General features: G+C 39.1%; 1 protein-coding gene across 1 annotated transcript; it reads right to left on the reverse strand.

The window, feature by feature from the left end:
- Positions 1 to 347: 347 nt before the first annotated feature.
- On the reverse strand, positions 348 to 15,567 carry LOC132099144 (gastrula zinc finger protein XlCGF49.1-like). The gene is made up of 2 exons (XM_059505609.1): positions 15,226 to 15,567; positions 348 to 1,955 (listed from the first exon to the last, which is right to left on the reverse strand). Exons 1-2 carry the CDS (start codon positions 15,392 to 15,394, stop codon positions 1,291 to 1,293), a joined length of 834 nt encoding a protein of 277 aa, XP_059361592.1. The 5' UTR covers positions 15,395 to 15,567; the 3' UTR covers positions 348 to 1,290.
- Positions 15,568 to 16,521: the final 954 nt, after the last annotated feature.

Raw genomic sequence — 16,521 nt, forward strand, 5'->3', positions numbered from 1 at the left:
GTATTAAATGTTTCAAATTTTAAATATGGTGTAATAATGTGTAGCATAGATAAAATATAAGCACAGGCACATAGGCTTGATATTTATCCTGCTTGAATTTTTTAAAAGAAACGCACAGAACTTCAGAAGTATACTAAACTTTCATCTGTGAATATTAAAGATTTTAACTTCATTTTCCCCAACTGCAGCCATCAAATGTAACACATCGGTGAGGCAAAGCTGACGGCTATTTGTGAAAATGTGCTTTAATGCACTTGTTTGATAACTTGTGGTTTAAACGCCACTCAGCGGTCAAAAGCTGCAAATGCACTTTGCAGACGCAGAGGCACTCGCGGTGGCAGAATGATTGTTTTGGATGGCCATCTACTGTATGTACTGTATTATGTGGATGACTGTCAGACATGATGTAGAATTATTCAAATGAAGTTCTGATAGCCTCATTTTGGAATTATCTGAAGCATTTTTATATGTAAAGACAGTCTCTGTGGGTTTTAGAGAGGATTCCAGTCATGCAAGAAAGAGGTCAAAATGGAGTCTGGCTTTAGCTCTTGATCTTGAGAGAGGAAATCCCACTTTTGTCTTATGATTTTCCCTGTGAGATTCAGAATGTGTGTCTCTAGACCCATTTATCTTGGGTTAACTGCCTAAAGTTGAGAATGCTTTTTTTATTTTTATACAGTCACTAGTTTATAAAATCATCTGTAGAGGAGTAACTAGTTTACTCAGGCTGTTAGGTGACAGGTCTCAGTTTTATGGTCATCCAGTGTTAGAGACTCAGGGCATCTTGTGAAATTCAGTTCTTTGCATTGTTTTAACAAAATTCTGGGTTGCATTTCCCCAAAAGCATTGTAAGCTTTGGTGGTTTCAATGGGTCTACGATGTCCTTAAGCTTATAATGCTTTGATAAACGCAGCCCTGATCAAGTCTTAGTATCTGAAACGCTACAAATTTTTACATCAGTTTACATGTAGCAAGCAGGGTGGTGCTGAGAGTCGTGGGAACAGAGCAAGGAGGCAGGAACCTTCCATGAAACTCGTGACCTCAATCCCTTCCCACGGCTCTCGGCCCCATCCTGCTTGCAACAATGATGTTTGAGGTCTTTTTGATATGTGAAAAACGTTTTACACTGAAGACACATAAAAGGTCTCTCTCCAGTGTGAAGCCTCATGTGATTATTAATGGTTGCTTTATGCCTAAAACTCTTTCCACTGATCATGTCACCAGTGTGACTATTCATGTGATAGTTAAGGTTCAGTTTTGTAGTGAAGTTCTTCCACACAGTTTGCAGGTTTAATGCTTCTCTCTGGTGTGAATTCTCATATGCCCGTTAAAGCTTGTTTGTCGTGTGAAACTGTTTCCACACAGTTTACATGTGAATGGCTTCTCTCCAGTGTGAATTCTCTTGTGCCTCTTAAAGTTTCCTTGTTGAGTGAAACTCTTTCCGCACTGAGAGCATGTGTAAGGCTTCTCACCAGTGTGAATCCTCATGTGCATGTTAAAGCTTCCTTTTCCAACAAAATTATTTCCACACAGTTTGCAGGTGTAAGGCTTCTCTCCTGTGTGAATAGTCATGTGGGCATTAAAAGTGCTTTTATGAGTAAAACTCTTTCCACATTGAGAGCAGGTGAAAGGCTTCTCTTCAGTGTGAATCCTCATGTGGACTCTAAGGTTTCCATGTTCATTGAAACTCTTTCCACACTGTTTGCAGATGAAGGGCTTCTCTCCAGTGTGAATTCTCATGTGGACTTCAAGTTTTCCTTGATGGCTGAAACTCTTTCCACACTGTTGGCAGGTGAAATTACTTCTAGATCTAGTCTTTCGAGCTCTTTTTCGTGAGGAAGTCTTTGCTGTCTGTGAGCAACTAAATGATTTTTGTCCAGTTATGAATTCATGTTGTTTTTTGTAATGATCTTTATCTTGCATTTCATTCAGTTCTTCACTCTCTTCTTTCAGGTCTAGGATGAAAAGAGACAAATACAAGTTAACATCCAATTAAATGCAACAGTAGAACAGAAATCAATAATGGCTCCAATCTGCCTTTCATGTCTAAAACAGGGGTGTCAAACTCAGCATGTAGAGGGTCACAGTCCCACAGAGTTTAGCTTTAGGTGTGTTAGAACTAAACTCTGCAGGGATGTGGTCCTCCGGGAATAGAATTTGGCATCCCTGGTATAAAATATAAAAAAATACATATTGCCGGGGCGCTCGTGGATGCTGGAGAAGATGGCCACCTAAACTGTAGCTCCGCTCCTGATTGCTTAATAAATTGCTACCCTCTTTGATTTAACCCTAATACCGTAAGCTGGACAAATGTGGGCAAAATAATTTTTATTAATTTTTTAAAAAGAGTTCCCTTAATCTGAGTGGTACAAGACTTGGTAACTTTTCCTAAGTTTGCCACCTGAACACGCAAAAAAAAAAAACGACTCAATTCTACAATGTTAAGTGGGTGAAAAAAAACTCCTTAATCCCGCTTTCGTGGACAAAAATGGGCACCCATAGGAATGAATGGGAAAAACTGTAATTCAGAGAATTTTTTATTATTTTTGTCAAATAAAAATCAGTAGATCCAATACAATGCATATATTACATACACAAAAATGAAGGGGTGATCCTGTACAACCTTCTCAACATGGCAAAAACTCACACACACACACACACACAAACAATGCATTCAATGAGCCTATAAAGGAGCTGGGATTTTTTTCTTTTTTTCAAATAAAAACTCACTCCCACATACAAAAATAAAGAATTGAATGAGCCAATGTCTGACCATTTTTTTTGAATGATCCAATCAACCAGCTGGCTCACCACCCTCACACGCACACACACACACACAGGCACACTTCAAAGACGGGCAGCGAGAAAGAAATCTGGCAATGCGTGTTGTCTTCGACATGTCAGCAGGTCTCCAAGGGCACACCATCACGTGTGACAATTATTTTACATCATATACCCTTGGCCTTGAGCTTCTGAAAAGAAAACTGGGCATGCTGGGAACGGTGAGGAAGAATAAGCCGGAGCTTCCATCAGCACTGGTGACGACAAGGGGCAGAGAGAAATACTCTTCGGTTTTTGTGTTTACCAGTACGCACACACTTGTCTCTTACTGCCCAAAAAAAACAAAAATGTGCTCTTGATGAGCACAGTTCATCGGGATGCCACAGTTAGCACAAGTGAGGAGAAGAAACCTAATGTAATCCTGGATTACAACAGGACCAAAGGTGGAGTGGACAGCCTTGACCAGGTATTTTACTACTTTTTAATTGTTTTTGCATTGTTTACTAATTTTCCTATGATAAATTCCTTGTGGTTTATAATTTGTTACAAATGTTTGAATGACTTTTTTTCAGTAAAGTCTTTGATTTTTATTATTTTTCTGTGTATTATTCCAGATGGTCGCTGCTTACACCTGTAAGAGAAAATACAATCGTTGGCCCATGGTGGTATTTTCCAACATGCTGGATGTGTCTGCCCTGAACGCCTTCGTTCTGTGGTCAGAAATGAATCCTGCCTGGAATGCCGGTAAAAAATTCAGAAGGCGGCTCTTTCTGGAGGAGCTCGGGAAGGCTCTGGTGTCGGACGGGCGTTCCCCGTGGAGTGGCGTCTCAGAGGATGATGAGCCACATCAGACAACCCTCCTCAGGAGACATGCCTGGCCCATCCACAGCAACTCCCCTTACCAAGAGGAAAAGGTGCCATATCTGCATTTCCAACAGGAAAAAAACCAGCACTGTCTTTGGAAAATGCAGGCAATACATCTGTAGAGAACATTCTCTTACAACTACCTGCTGCCACAAGTGCATGTAAAAAATTATGTAAATAATGCATGTAAATAACTATAATTGTTGTTTGTTATTACCTGCTTATTGTTTGTTCTTATCACTTATTTAGTTATTGTTATTTATATTCTTACCCGTTTGGCACCAATTAGTTTGAGTTATTGAAATTTGATGTTCTTTGTTTCAAATAAATAATGAATGATTTACTACTTTGTCTTTTCCTTATAGCATGGTCATATATATCTAAGCATATTTTGGCATCTTTGTATAGTCTCACCTAACACAGATATATATTTTTTTAAATTACAATTTTAACTTGTGATCAAGTAAAAAAAAATTAAGAGGTCAAATTCATCATAACAGTGGTTCATAGAGTTCAACCTATATGCAGCAATTCAGTACTGCAGCCATCTAGTGGTTATTGATATTATTGTTTTATACTTACATAAGACACCAGATGCCACAAAAGTCACTTCATCTTTAGGTTTTAACTCTCTGAACTTACTGGAATGATTTTTTTAATTAAGATAAATAAATATTAAATATAACATAAAAATAAGCATAATTTACATAAAAAATATGGTACTTTTAGAGGTAAATAAATTCAAAAATACCCCCAAAATAAAATAAAATCTATCAATTTATGGTGTTTTTTTTAATCAAAGATAGTGATATAACATTTATTGAACACAAATATTTTGATCACACCTGAGACCTCTGTGCCCACATTTGTCCACAAACACGGAATTAAGGGCTGTAATGTGAATACGGTATTAGGGTTAAGTAAAAAATCTCCTAATTAAAAAGCTCAACACATGACTAACGTGTCTGAGTGCCGCGCGTCGCTACGATGGCGTCGCTGACGAGCGCTATGTGCAAACTTTGCACAGTGTTTTTCATGTTTTTTTTGTGTTATCCGTGTTAGTTAGTATACTTACTTTCGCTCAGACAGTACAGACTCTCATTCAGTATGATCGACAAACACTACTGCACATCCGATCAAATTTACACTTCGGTTCGGAAACAACACCGCCTCTGAACTCCAGCCACAGCGTCTACGTGCTCCCTCTGCTGCCGGCTTGCGTCCTAAGACACCGTCGGAAAAGGAGGAAAGGCAAGCGTGCTGGAATTCTATGCAGATCGCGGAAAAGACGTTTTAATCCTCCTCTCCTTACCATCTTGTTAGCCAACATACAGTCTCTGGTAACAAACTTGACGAACTTAATGCGAGAATCACGTACCAACGGGACATTCGCAACTGCTGCGTTTTGGATTTCTGTGAGACAGGGTTAAACTCAGAAGTACCAAATACAGCCTTTACATTGCCTGGATTCTCAGTTTTTCATCATGACAGATCGCTAAACTCCGGTAAGAGCAGAGGCTCCGGTAAGAGCAGAGGAGGCGTGTGCTTTATGATTAACACTCGCTGGGGCACTGATGTTACAGTTTTATCTACACACTGCTCCCCTGAGATCAAACTTCTCTCCATTAAAGTGCGCCCCTTCTACCTCCTGTGGGAGTTTAATTCAATCATTCTTACAGTGGTCTACATCCCGCCTCACGAGGACAAAACTAAAGCATTGGACGAACTGTACAGCACCATAAACGGATTAGAAATTGCTTATCCTGACTCTGCTTTCATCGTTGTTGTGGATTTAAACAGGGTTAATATGAGGAAAGTTCTTACCAAAGTCTATCAGCACATACATTTCCCCACACGAGGTGATCAGACATTAGATCACTGCTATTCAACACTAAAGGACAGTTACAAACCCCTACCCCATCCAGTGGGTTGACCACATTAGCATACTGCTGTTACCAGCCTACAGACAATGCCTCAAACAGGAAAAACGGTTTCTAAAACGGTTTACAAATGGAGTGAAGAGGAAATCTCCACACTGCAGGACTGCTTTGAATCCACAGACTGGCAGATGTTACAAGATGCAGCAGAAGACAACATACAGGAATACACAGACTCTGTGATAGGCTACATTAACAAATGCACAGGGGATGTTGTTCCATCCATTAACGTTAAATCATTTCCAAACCAGAAACCATGGGTCACAGTGTTTCCCACAGAATTAGATTATATTTGCGGTGGTGTGTTTGGGGACCGGGGAAGGGGGGTTAAGTTAAATATATATATATATATATATATATATATATATATATATATATATATATATATGTATGTATGTATGTATGTATGTATATATCATAAATATATCATATATTTTTAGTGATAAGTACACATTTCCATTGCCAACACTTAGTGTCAGATACCTTAAAGGGATAGTTCACCCACAAATGAAAATTCTATCATCGTTTACTCACCCTCAAGTTGTTCCAAACCTGTATCAGTTTCTTTGTTCTGTTGAACACAAAGGAAGATATTTTTAAGAATGACAGAATCAAACAGATCTCGGTCCCCATTGACTTCCATAGTAGGAAAAAATATATGCTATGGTAGGAGACCGAGATCTGTTTTGTTACAAACATTCTTCCAAATATCTTCCTTTGTGTTCAGCAGAACAAAGAAACTCATACAGGTTTGGAACAACTTGAGGGTGAATTAACAATGATAGAGTTTTCATTTTTGGGTGAACTATCCCTTTAAAGACATTGCTATTGCTACATTGCTATGCCATTGCTACACTTTCTATGCTATGATTGCTCCACAGACTTCTTGTTGAAAATTTTGCTCACATACACACAAACCTGGACCTGGAGATGGACACACACACAAACACACACACTCAAACTCACAAACTTACAGACACACTCAAACACAGGCTCACACACTCAAACATTCAAAAAGACTCACACACACACACACACAGACACACACACCAAACTGGACCTGGAGGTGGACACACACAGACTCTGACACACACACACAAACCTGGAGATTGAGGTGGACAAAAACCAACACGCACCAACCTGAACCTTGAGATAATAATAATATAATGTCTGGTGGCTGTGATATATATAAACCTACCAACATCCGTTGCCATGATTTTTGGAATGACTGATCGCGAGAGGAAAAAAATGAAGTTTTAGTCGCACAACATCGGTTAATGGAAACGCCGTCATTTCGCAATAGTTGTTTATCGATATTTAGAAAAAAAAACACAAGAGTTTTGTGCAAAACTGTAATGGAAATGCGACAGCACTTAACATAGACTAACTTCTCAGAGTTATGTTGAGCAACAGTGATCATTACTAACCATTCAACTCCGGATTGATTCTGGAATCTTCGCTGGGGGAATAAGCATTAAGCACCGTCCTCTAACTAACGCATGCTCATGTTTTGATTCAGATCGTGTTCGAAGAGGAGGGGCTAGTCGTGCGTGCCTCCATTGTCAGTTTGTGAGAGGGAGCAAGCAGCGCTGACCGCCATATTGTGGCGGGCCGCCACAAATGAATGAATGTATGGGAAACCCTGGGTCAACAGTGAGGACCTTCAAAGATCCATCAAATCATCCAAAACAGACGTTAGTGACAGAGTGGATGTAGAATATCATGGCTCTAACCCCCAACGCATGTGGAGCAGTCTACGCTATAACACAAAGGAAGGAAAAGCAGTGGTGTGTCTTTGACAATACATTTCCTGCTGTGAAAATACCTGCTGACATTGACACCTGCCCCTTGGTTCTAACCACACACGAAGTGAGTAAGGACTTCAAGAGAGTCAACGGCCGTAAAGCTCCAGGTCCAGATGGCATTCATGGACATGTCGTGAGGGCCTGCGATGTCCATTTAGCAGATGTCTTCACCAACATCTTCAACCTCTCCTTGAGACTTACAGTGATCCCCCACATGCGTCAAGCAAACCACCATCATCCCTGTTCACAAAAAACAACCGTCTCCTGCCTGAACGACTACCGCCCTGTAGCACTGACATCAGTCATCATGAAGTGCTTCGAACGGCTAGTCAAATCCCATATCTGCTCCTCTCTGCCTGACACCTTGGATCCATTACAATTTGCTTACTGTTCTAACAGATCCACTGATGACGCCATTGCAATGGCCATACACTCTGCACTAGAACACTTGGAGGGAAGAGACACCTATGTGCGGATGCTGTTTGTTGATTACAGCTCTGCATTTAACACCATCATCCCTACCAAACTTATAGCCAAACTGAAAAATCTGGGTCTTAACAGTCACTTATGTAACTGGGTCCTGGACTTCCTGACCAGCAGACCCCAGGTGGTTAGAATTGGCAATCACAAATCCTCCTCACTTACACTAAGCACAGGTGCCCCAAAGGGATGTGTACTCAGTCCTCTCTTGTACTCCCTGTTCACATATGACTGCTCTGCTAAGCACAGCACCAACATCATTCTCAAATTTGCTGACGATACTACTATCCTAGGACTCATCACTAATGGCTATGAGACATCCTACAGAGATGAGGTTAATGCACTCACAGCATGGTGTGCTCATAACAATCTCTCTCTAAATGTCACCAAGACCAAGGAGATGATTGTGGACTACAGGAAGTCACAGAGAGAGGATCATGTTCCCATTCACATCAATGAAGAGATAGTAGATACAGTTAAGAGTTACAAGTTCCTTGGCATTCACATCTCTGAGGATCTTTCCTGGAGCCTTCACTCAGAGACCATAGTGAAAACAACCCATCAGCATCTCTACTTCCTGCGGACACTTAAGAGGTTTGGCATCTCCTCTAACATTATGTCAAACAAACCACTGCACTATTGAGAGCATTCTGACCAGCTGCATCACTGTATGGTACGGCAACTGCTCATCTATGGACCACAAAGCTCTTCAGCAAATGGTGAGAACAGCAGAGTTCATCATGGGCCATAAACTCCCAGCCTTACAGGACATCTATCAGACTCGCTGCATGAGAAAGGCTCGCAGCATCATCAAGGACCTCACCCTGCTCATCACCTGTTTGCCACACTGCCATCTGGCAGACGTTTCCGATCCATCCGATCACGGACAACCAGACTGAAGAACAGCTTCTATCTTCAAGCCATCAGACTACATAACAATCAGCTGTCCTCCATCTAAAAAACGGAATACATGCTGCTCTAATGTTTACTTCATTGTACTTGCACTGCCACTTTTTTTAATATTCCTTCATGTTACTCTGTAATGACTCTTTGAACATTGCTCTACTCAGGAATACATCAGAATGTGTGCTGCTCTTAAGTTTATTCATTGCATCTGCACTGCCACTTTAATTTTTCTTCATGTAGCTCTGCGTCACTCTACGATGACATTTTAGACACTGTTCTACCTCAGTAATCATAATATTACCTCAGGACTACTTATGAACACTTTAACTCTTAACACTGACTACCTTTATTGTACCTGTTACTTCCACTTATGGGCATATAATGCTCTGTCCATGTCTTTCTGTCTATGGGCACTGTAGTCACTGAAGAACCTCATTGCTTCACAAGCATTTCAATGCCCAGTTTTCCGCAGTGTTAACTATGCAAATGACAAATAAATGCCTCTTGACTCTTGAGACTCCAGATCTAAAGGACCTTCCACTTATTGCAACTTCACGATCACAGAAGAAGAAACAAACTGCGTCAGCAGAAACGTCCTGGTCTTCAACAGAACAAACTGACCTTGTTTTAAATGAAATAAGAGCACTTAGAACCTGATTGGGGAAATCGATGGTCGTTTTGACACTATCTAAAGTTGTCTCGATGTTATATCGACCTGTTTCTGCAGTTCACATGACTTTATTCAACTTATCACAAAGAGTGTCTGTGAGTGAATCCCATTTAATGGAAGCTGAAAACAGAATCTCTATCACAGAGGATGCTCTGCGGGCCCACAAAAGTGAACTTTCTGCTTTGACGAAAACGGTGACTTGGCTAAGTGGATGACCTAGAAAACTGAGGAAGACGTAAAAATCTGTGAATCGTCGGATCACCTGAGAAAGCTAAGGGCTCTACGCCAGTCTCCCAATTCCTGAGGGAAATTATACTGAAATGGCTTGACCTGTCTTTTGATCTCAGGCTTGAAATTGAGAGGTCACACCAATCCCTTGCACTTGCTCCAGGAGCTTTCAAGATCTCTTGATGATCTACGGCTCTGTCTATTAAATGCTGCTCCATTTAAAAGCAGGTGATGGTGATTTAGCGGTTATCACGGAACCAGATTTACTGTTTAGATGCGCATGATCATATTGTTAGATATTAGAGCTGAAACAACGAATCGATTAAAATCGATTATTAAAATAGTTGTCAACTAATTTAGTCATCGATTCGTTTGCTAAATAACTTTTATTTGCCGTAAGCGGCTCATTTCGTGCATATTTCAAATCTGCGGTGACCAAAGTGTGGCAGTAATGAGCCACCGGAGGTTTTACTCAGCCAGTACAACAGGAGAAGTAGCGAATAGCCAATAGCTGGCCTTGTTTTATGTCACGTGCTTCCCGAGCAGCGTCTCTGCAGCCAGACATCATATGATGTCTATGTCTGCAGCATTCAGCGTGATGTGGGAGTACTTTACATTGGGCCTTTAAAAAAAAGAAGAGTAACCTGTAAACTCTGCACTACTGAACTGTTTAAGGGGACGTTCACATATCGCGTCTTTTGCGCGCTCAAGTTTGTTATTTCCAACACCGCACCGCATCGAGTTAAAAACATTTCAACTTTTCAGAATGCCGCAACCGCACCGCGGGTCATGTGACAAGAACTAACCAATCAGCTTCATCCTTTCCCGTAACAACGTTAAAAGCTCAGTCAAGATGAAAGGAACAGCTGATCATAGTTGTATATGGATTTCCATTTTGAAATAAATTTAGTAGCAGAGCTACTGCAAGCGATTTTTTCAGCTGCAAATCCATTTATCCTTTGCTGAAATTTCCGCGTCTTCAAGGAGAGAGCACGTCATGGTTGCTTATCAAAGGCAGACGCCTCGGTGGCGCTTCTGCCCGAGCGCTTTGGAAAGGAGGAGAAAGCGGTGCGCCTAGCGTTTTCCACGCGTTTTTAGGCGCGATTTGTGAACGGCCCCTAAGACTTTCATTTGTGCAGATTCTCCAGTACAATGTTGTTTGCAAATGTTTAGTCGTAAAAGCTGAGAACATTGCTTTTTAACAGTTAACATTTAAAGCTTTACAAACATGTTCTGTGATCAGTTTGTCGTTTACCAGTTCAAAATTCAGTCGTGCAGCCTAATTATGACTGAATGAGAGAGGTAAATGTAGATATTTGAAATGCACTTTTTTTTTCTAAGTATTCACTGCTCTTTTTCACACAGCAGGTTTTTTGTGTGTGTCCTATTTTTTTTCTGGACAACCTTCTGATGGATTTTACTTTAAATTGTGAGTTCCATTCAGGTTTCATGCCATTGGCACTTTTTTTGAAGGATTGTTTACAATTTCACAGCAAAAGCTATAAAGCTGTTTCCCAGTAAATAATAAAATACAATGCACTGCAATTTTATTCTGTTTTATCCTTATTCTTCGTGAAAATATGTTCTGAAAGATTCCTTAATAAGCTTTGTTCAGGATGTTAAACTACTTTAGGAGCTCTAAGGACTGCCATGGTGAAAACATTATTTGAAATCTCCTTGTGAAATTTGCTAGAGTATGGGTCAGTGTTCTGATTGCAGAAGAGTTCGACAAAGGATTACTAACACAATAAAACAACTCCAGGTATATTTTTGATGAGGATATGACAGTGCAAAATGGTTAAAATCTCTTAAATCTATGCTGAATGATAAAGACCCTTTATTAATAATTCACTTGGGGAAAAAATGGAAAAAACTAAAATATAAGTACATAAACCGATTAATCGTAAAAATAATCGACAGATTAATCGATTATCAAAATAATCGTTAGTTGCAGCCCTATTAGATATATTGCCCAGCCCTAACTCTAAGTGTACTTCCCTTGGGATCCATGAGCTCAACTTTAAAAAATGTTTTATATGATATATCTTACACCGATGCATATTAAGATGATGTTTATCAATGCTACGGTTTCAAGTGTGAACAAGATAAAGGTACATTCGTTCATTGTTTTTGGTACTGTGATAAAATTTTGCCATATTGGAAGGAAATACATAGGGTAATGAAAGATCTTCTTGAACTAGACTTTGATACGACCCCGGCTTTGTATTTATTGAATCTTAATCGTATAGTCTGTTTTAAAAAAGATGCAATACAGTTATTTATTGTTTTGGTATATTTAACTTAAAGGGGTCATATGATGCTAGTAAAAAGGAACATTATTTTATGTATTTGGTGTAATGAAATGTGTTTATGTGGTTTAAGGTAAAAAAAAAAAGAAGCACATTATTTTCCACATACTGTACATTACTGTTTCTCCTCTGTGCCCTGCCTTCTGAAACACATCTATTTTTACAAAGCTCATTATCTGAAAAGCGAATACCTCAAGCTTGTTACGGAAAAGTTATGCCCCTTAACATATTATGCCGTCTCTCATGCCAGCATCTCTGCTCGTGCACATCCCATCATCGGTTCTCTTTTAGCAATTCAGTCAATGTACTGTTAGGAGTAACTTAATAACTTATACCGTCTTTTTATGCATTGCCTATCGCACTGCGTAAAACATAAAACCATATCTGCATTTGTGATCTGAGAAACAACATACAACAAGTCTACTCTACAGCTGTTGTGCCACAGACGCATTGCAGGCTACTGGTTCAGGAAACAGTCCTCATCCTTCATAAAATGTGCTGCACACATCTGAATATTTGAGTTGGACTGTTCTTGAACGGTGTTGAAAAACAACTTAACCACTGATTTCTAGTCGTGTCCTCTTTTGGAAGGCCAAACTGAGTTTCACTTTAATGAAACACACAGCAACTCCACAACATGGCAGCTGCAGCAACAGAGAGAATAAAAGGTACACCTTCTTTCTTTGCGTGAACATTTGGGCGGCATTATGCAGATCTTCCCACATCATGACATAGACATGTGGGGCGTGTTGGAACGATCCGTTTCAGGGGGGTGTTGATGATTCTTAACTTTTATAAAGAATACCTCTTTGGATTTGAGACTTTAATCTTTGCAACTTCACAGATCTTCTTTATGCACCAAGAGTTTGTAACTCTCCAAAGAGAAAGGATAAATTTAAATAACATATATAATGTATAATTAATGGTGCGTCTATTTAGCCAATCTTCCTTCTAGAGTTTTTTTTCTTGGGGGCTGTTGAGTTTATGGTCATTTAATGACTTATGAGGTAAATGTGACATTATGTGGCATACTGTTTACAAGCTGTTTTATTGACATCTTTCTACAGTACAAACACTGATCGACTGATTACATTATACATTAAATTGATTTCTGTAAGTTATAGCCTACTTCTTTCAGCACACAGATAGTTAAGAAATTTCCCCTGCGGTTATTATGGGTGGCTCAATAGCGCGATATGCGGTATTACCGACGTTTTTTTTTTTTTTTTACATACCTAATTTATCCTGATTTTGCTGCATACAAAGCTCTATCGTTGAGTTATGTAGCATATATTGTTGCTTTTTTTAACTGACAGAGATGTTTTAAAACATTTTTATTTATTGTTAAATGCCAAACAGCAACAAGAACATGCGTTTTCCAATATTATTATTATTTTTTTTTTTTAAGAAATCAAGTTCTAACATGTATTACATGTATGTGCGCGCGACTTTGGACAGCAGCGGAAATCTAGACTGATTATCGCGCCACCACTGGTCCACCAGGACAGTAGATTCGCGCTGGAGTCGATGCACTCCTCATGCAGATAGCGTGTGTGAGCTCGTTATCTGCTCACGCTCTCTTGGGTATGGGCACTGACGCAGAGGTTGTCCGTGACTTCAGCATGTATGCCTGTTACTTTCACGGCTGTATTTTGCAGATTTCGCAAAGGCTTCAGCTACTCCTAACTGTCGGCCGGTCTCAGCTGTTCTTTTTGATGTTGCTGCGCGACCTGATGCTTGAGGGGGCAGCTGCGCTGGATGACAGGGGACACTCGAAAACGCTTAACATGGCTTAATGTACTAAGACAGTGATATTAACAGACCAAACTCACTAAAAATCATACTAATAAAGTATACTATCTATAAAAAAAATCAGATGAGCCCTGAATATGAATGCAACTCGTTTAATAACACGTTAAGCCTTTTCCTCCCATAGAAAACCGTTATAAGAAAACGCTTAATGTGGCTTAATGTACTAAGACAGTGATTTTTAAAAACCAAACTCACTAAACATTATACTAATGAAGTATACGATGTACAAAAAACAAAACAAAAAAACAGATGATCCCTGAATATGAATTCAACGCGTTTAATAACACGTTAAGCCTTAGGATGGTTTTCTATGAGAGGAAAAGGCTTAACGTGTTATTAAACGCGTTGAATTCATATTCAGGGATCATCTGATTTTTTTGTAAATAATATACTTTATTAATATGATGTTTAGTGAGATTGGTCTGTTAATATCACTGTATTGGTACATTAAACCACATTAAGCGTTTTTCCCGTTAAGCGTTTTAGAATGTCCCAATGACCTCAAATTAGATGTATTGTATTGTAGATGTATTGTAGATGTACACACATTTTGCATATCGGCTCATCTATATTCGCTGGCTCGTCCTTTTCATTGGGTTGAAAGCCAAAATGTTCCCAAACTGGCGACGTGACATTAGGTTTTGGGACGAGATCGAGCGCCTCCCATCATTTTAGCCGGCCTATTCAAAACTAACGAAGCACCATAAAGCTACAACGGCTCACGAGAAAATTACAGTCATGACCATATTGTATCATTAATATAATTTATTTAACATTGAATGCACAGTGACAAATTGGAAAAAAAAAAAACTAAGGCCACAGCCTCATAAAAAAAAAAAAAAAAAAAAACCTGAACACTGCGGTTGCTGCGGTTTCTGCGGTTGCTATCTTTGCTCTGCGGTTTGCTTGTCAATAGCGCGGTATTACAATTTTGCGGTTATCGCGACAGCCCTACACACAGACTGATGTTCATTCATGTTTATTGCGTGTTGTAATCAGTAGTAAAGCAGAAGAGATGTTCATTCACTTGTGCTTTGCTTGATCTGAGGCGACAGTGATCTGTCATGGCACATAAAAGAGTGCCAAAACAGTATTTATTGAAATTTGAGATAAAACCAGCAAAATTTGTAATCCTTAATTTCAAAAGTAACAACTGAAAACAGCATCTAGACCAAAAGACAGACTGGGATTTAAGAATCAACATCAGTATTAAATTTTGAGAATCAAATCAAACAATCTATGGAGACTGTTGCATAAATAATTGACATGAATAAAAGTTGTTTTATTGTTTTTAATCAAGCAGAACTGGGTTTAATGTTACACTCAATGACTGTTTTGTTTGGGCTACTATTATTTTTCCTGATTTCTATAGAGCTGGTCATTTTAATAAGGATCAAATCAAACTGAGTTCTGCTTTGAGAAAGAAAACCAACCTGTTTGTGTCTCAGTTTCTTCTTGTTTGACTCTTAATGTTTCAATCTTCACATCTTCACTCTCCTCTTTAATAAACTCCATCTTTGTTTGTTCCTCAGTATCTTCATGTTTGACTCTGAATGTGTCTTCAATCTTCACGTCTTCTCTCTCCTCTTTAATAAACTCCATCTTTATAACAGTGTGTGTCTCAGTATCTTCAGCAGTTTTTCTGTGTGTTTGAACACTGTCCTGTTTAAGATGAGAACAATGAACAGAAAGAAGAATAAACTCAATCTAAATCTCTGGGTGCGTCTCAATCTGCTCCCTAGTTCAGTAGTCAGCGCACTAGTGAGGGAATCAGTCAGAGTCAGAGTTACCGAACTTAAATCACCCGATGAATAAAAAAAAAAAACTAGCAAATGAAGGGACACAAAATAAATTATTCATTTTGTGAATCAATTGATTCAATTGACTCGGATCTTCAAAAAGCTCAGTTTCTCCATCACTACTCGATGATGAACTGATTCAGATAGAGAGTGATGAGACTCACCGTTTCTGTTACTCTTGCGCTTTAAAAGCACAAAATACCCTTCATTAATAACACTTAATAAAGCATTACAGTAATACAGTCGGTAACAATTCATTTCTATGTTTTATAAACAAAAATCTGATTTAAACACATTAAATGATTAAAATCACACACCTTTCTTCAGCCGAATCACAGACAGGGAGCGCGCGCAGCCTTATGACGTCATATCGCTAGAGCAAAATAAAAGTCCTGTTCATGAAATTAATTGAATGAACTGCAGAGCTGTCAAAAGACCAAAACTGATCTTGATCTCCAAATTACAGGACTGGAAAGAATTTATGAATATTTTAAACTCAGAGATTTTGTAGAACAAAATTAAATGTGTGGCTGCAGAAAGCTCTTAGCCTACTATTTAATTTTTTAACTGAAACTGTAAATGTAAAGGATTACCCAGCAAACATGCCCCTGTGGTTTTTCTGTGGGACAGTGTGGGCAGAGCAAACCACACTAAACCCACGTGGACCCATGCGGGTTGCCCACAAAAAAATAAAATAAAATAAAAAAGGCTAGTATATATATATATATATATATATAACTCTGGAAGCTGACTGAACAGGAGCCTGCATTTTGATGAAGACTGCAGAGAAACAGATTTTACATGTATACCATTTGCAAAATTACACTTTGGGATGTCCACATAAATGGAACAAATGCATATACTGTGTTTTTGCCACTCAGTCTTAGTTACATAAACATCACTGTTATACCTGGAAATAGAAGTCTAAGA

Source organism: Carassius carassius, chromosome 22, assembly GCF_963082965.1.
Source record: "Carassius carassius chromosome 22, fCarCar2.1, whole genome shotgun sequence".
Lineage (NCBI taxonomy): Eukaryota > Metazoa > Chordata > Actinopteri > Cypriniformes > Cyprinidae > Carassius > Carassius carassius.

Excerpts from the sequence above, each read along its gene's own strand:
- LOC132099144 (XM_059505609.1), bottom strand. The coding sequence starts at position 15,394 with ATGGAGTTTATTAAAGAGGAGAGAGAAGACGTGAAGATTGAAGACACA. Across the intron at positions 1,956-15,225 it reads AGAAACTGAGACACAAACAG|ACCTGAAAGAAGAGAGTGAA; the intron begins GTTGGTTTTCTT and ends TTTTCATCCTAG.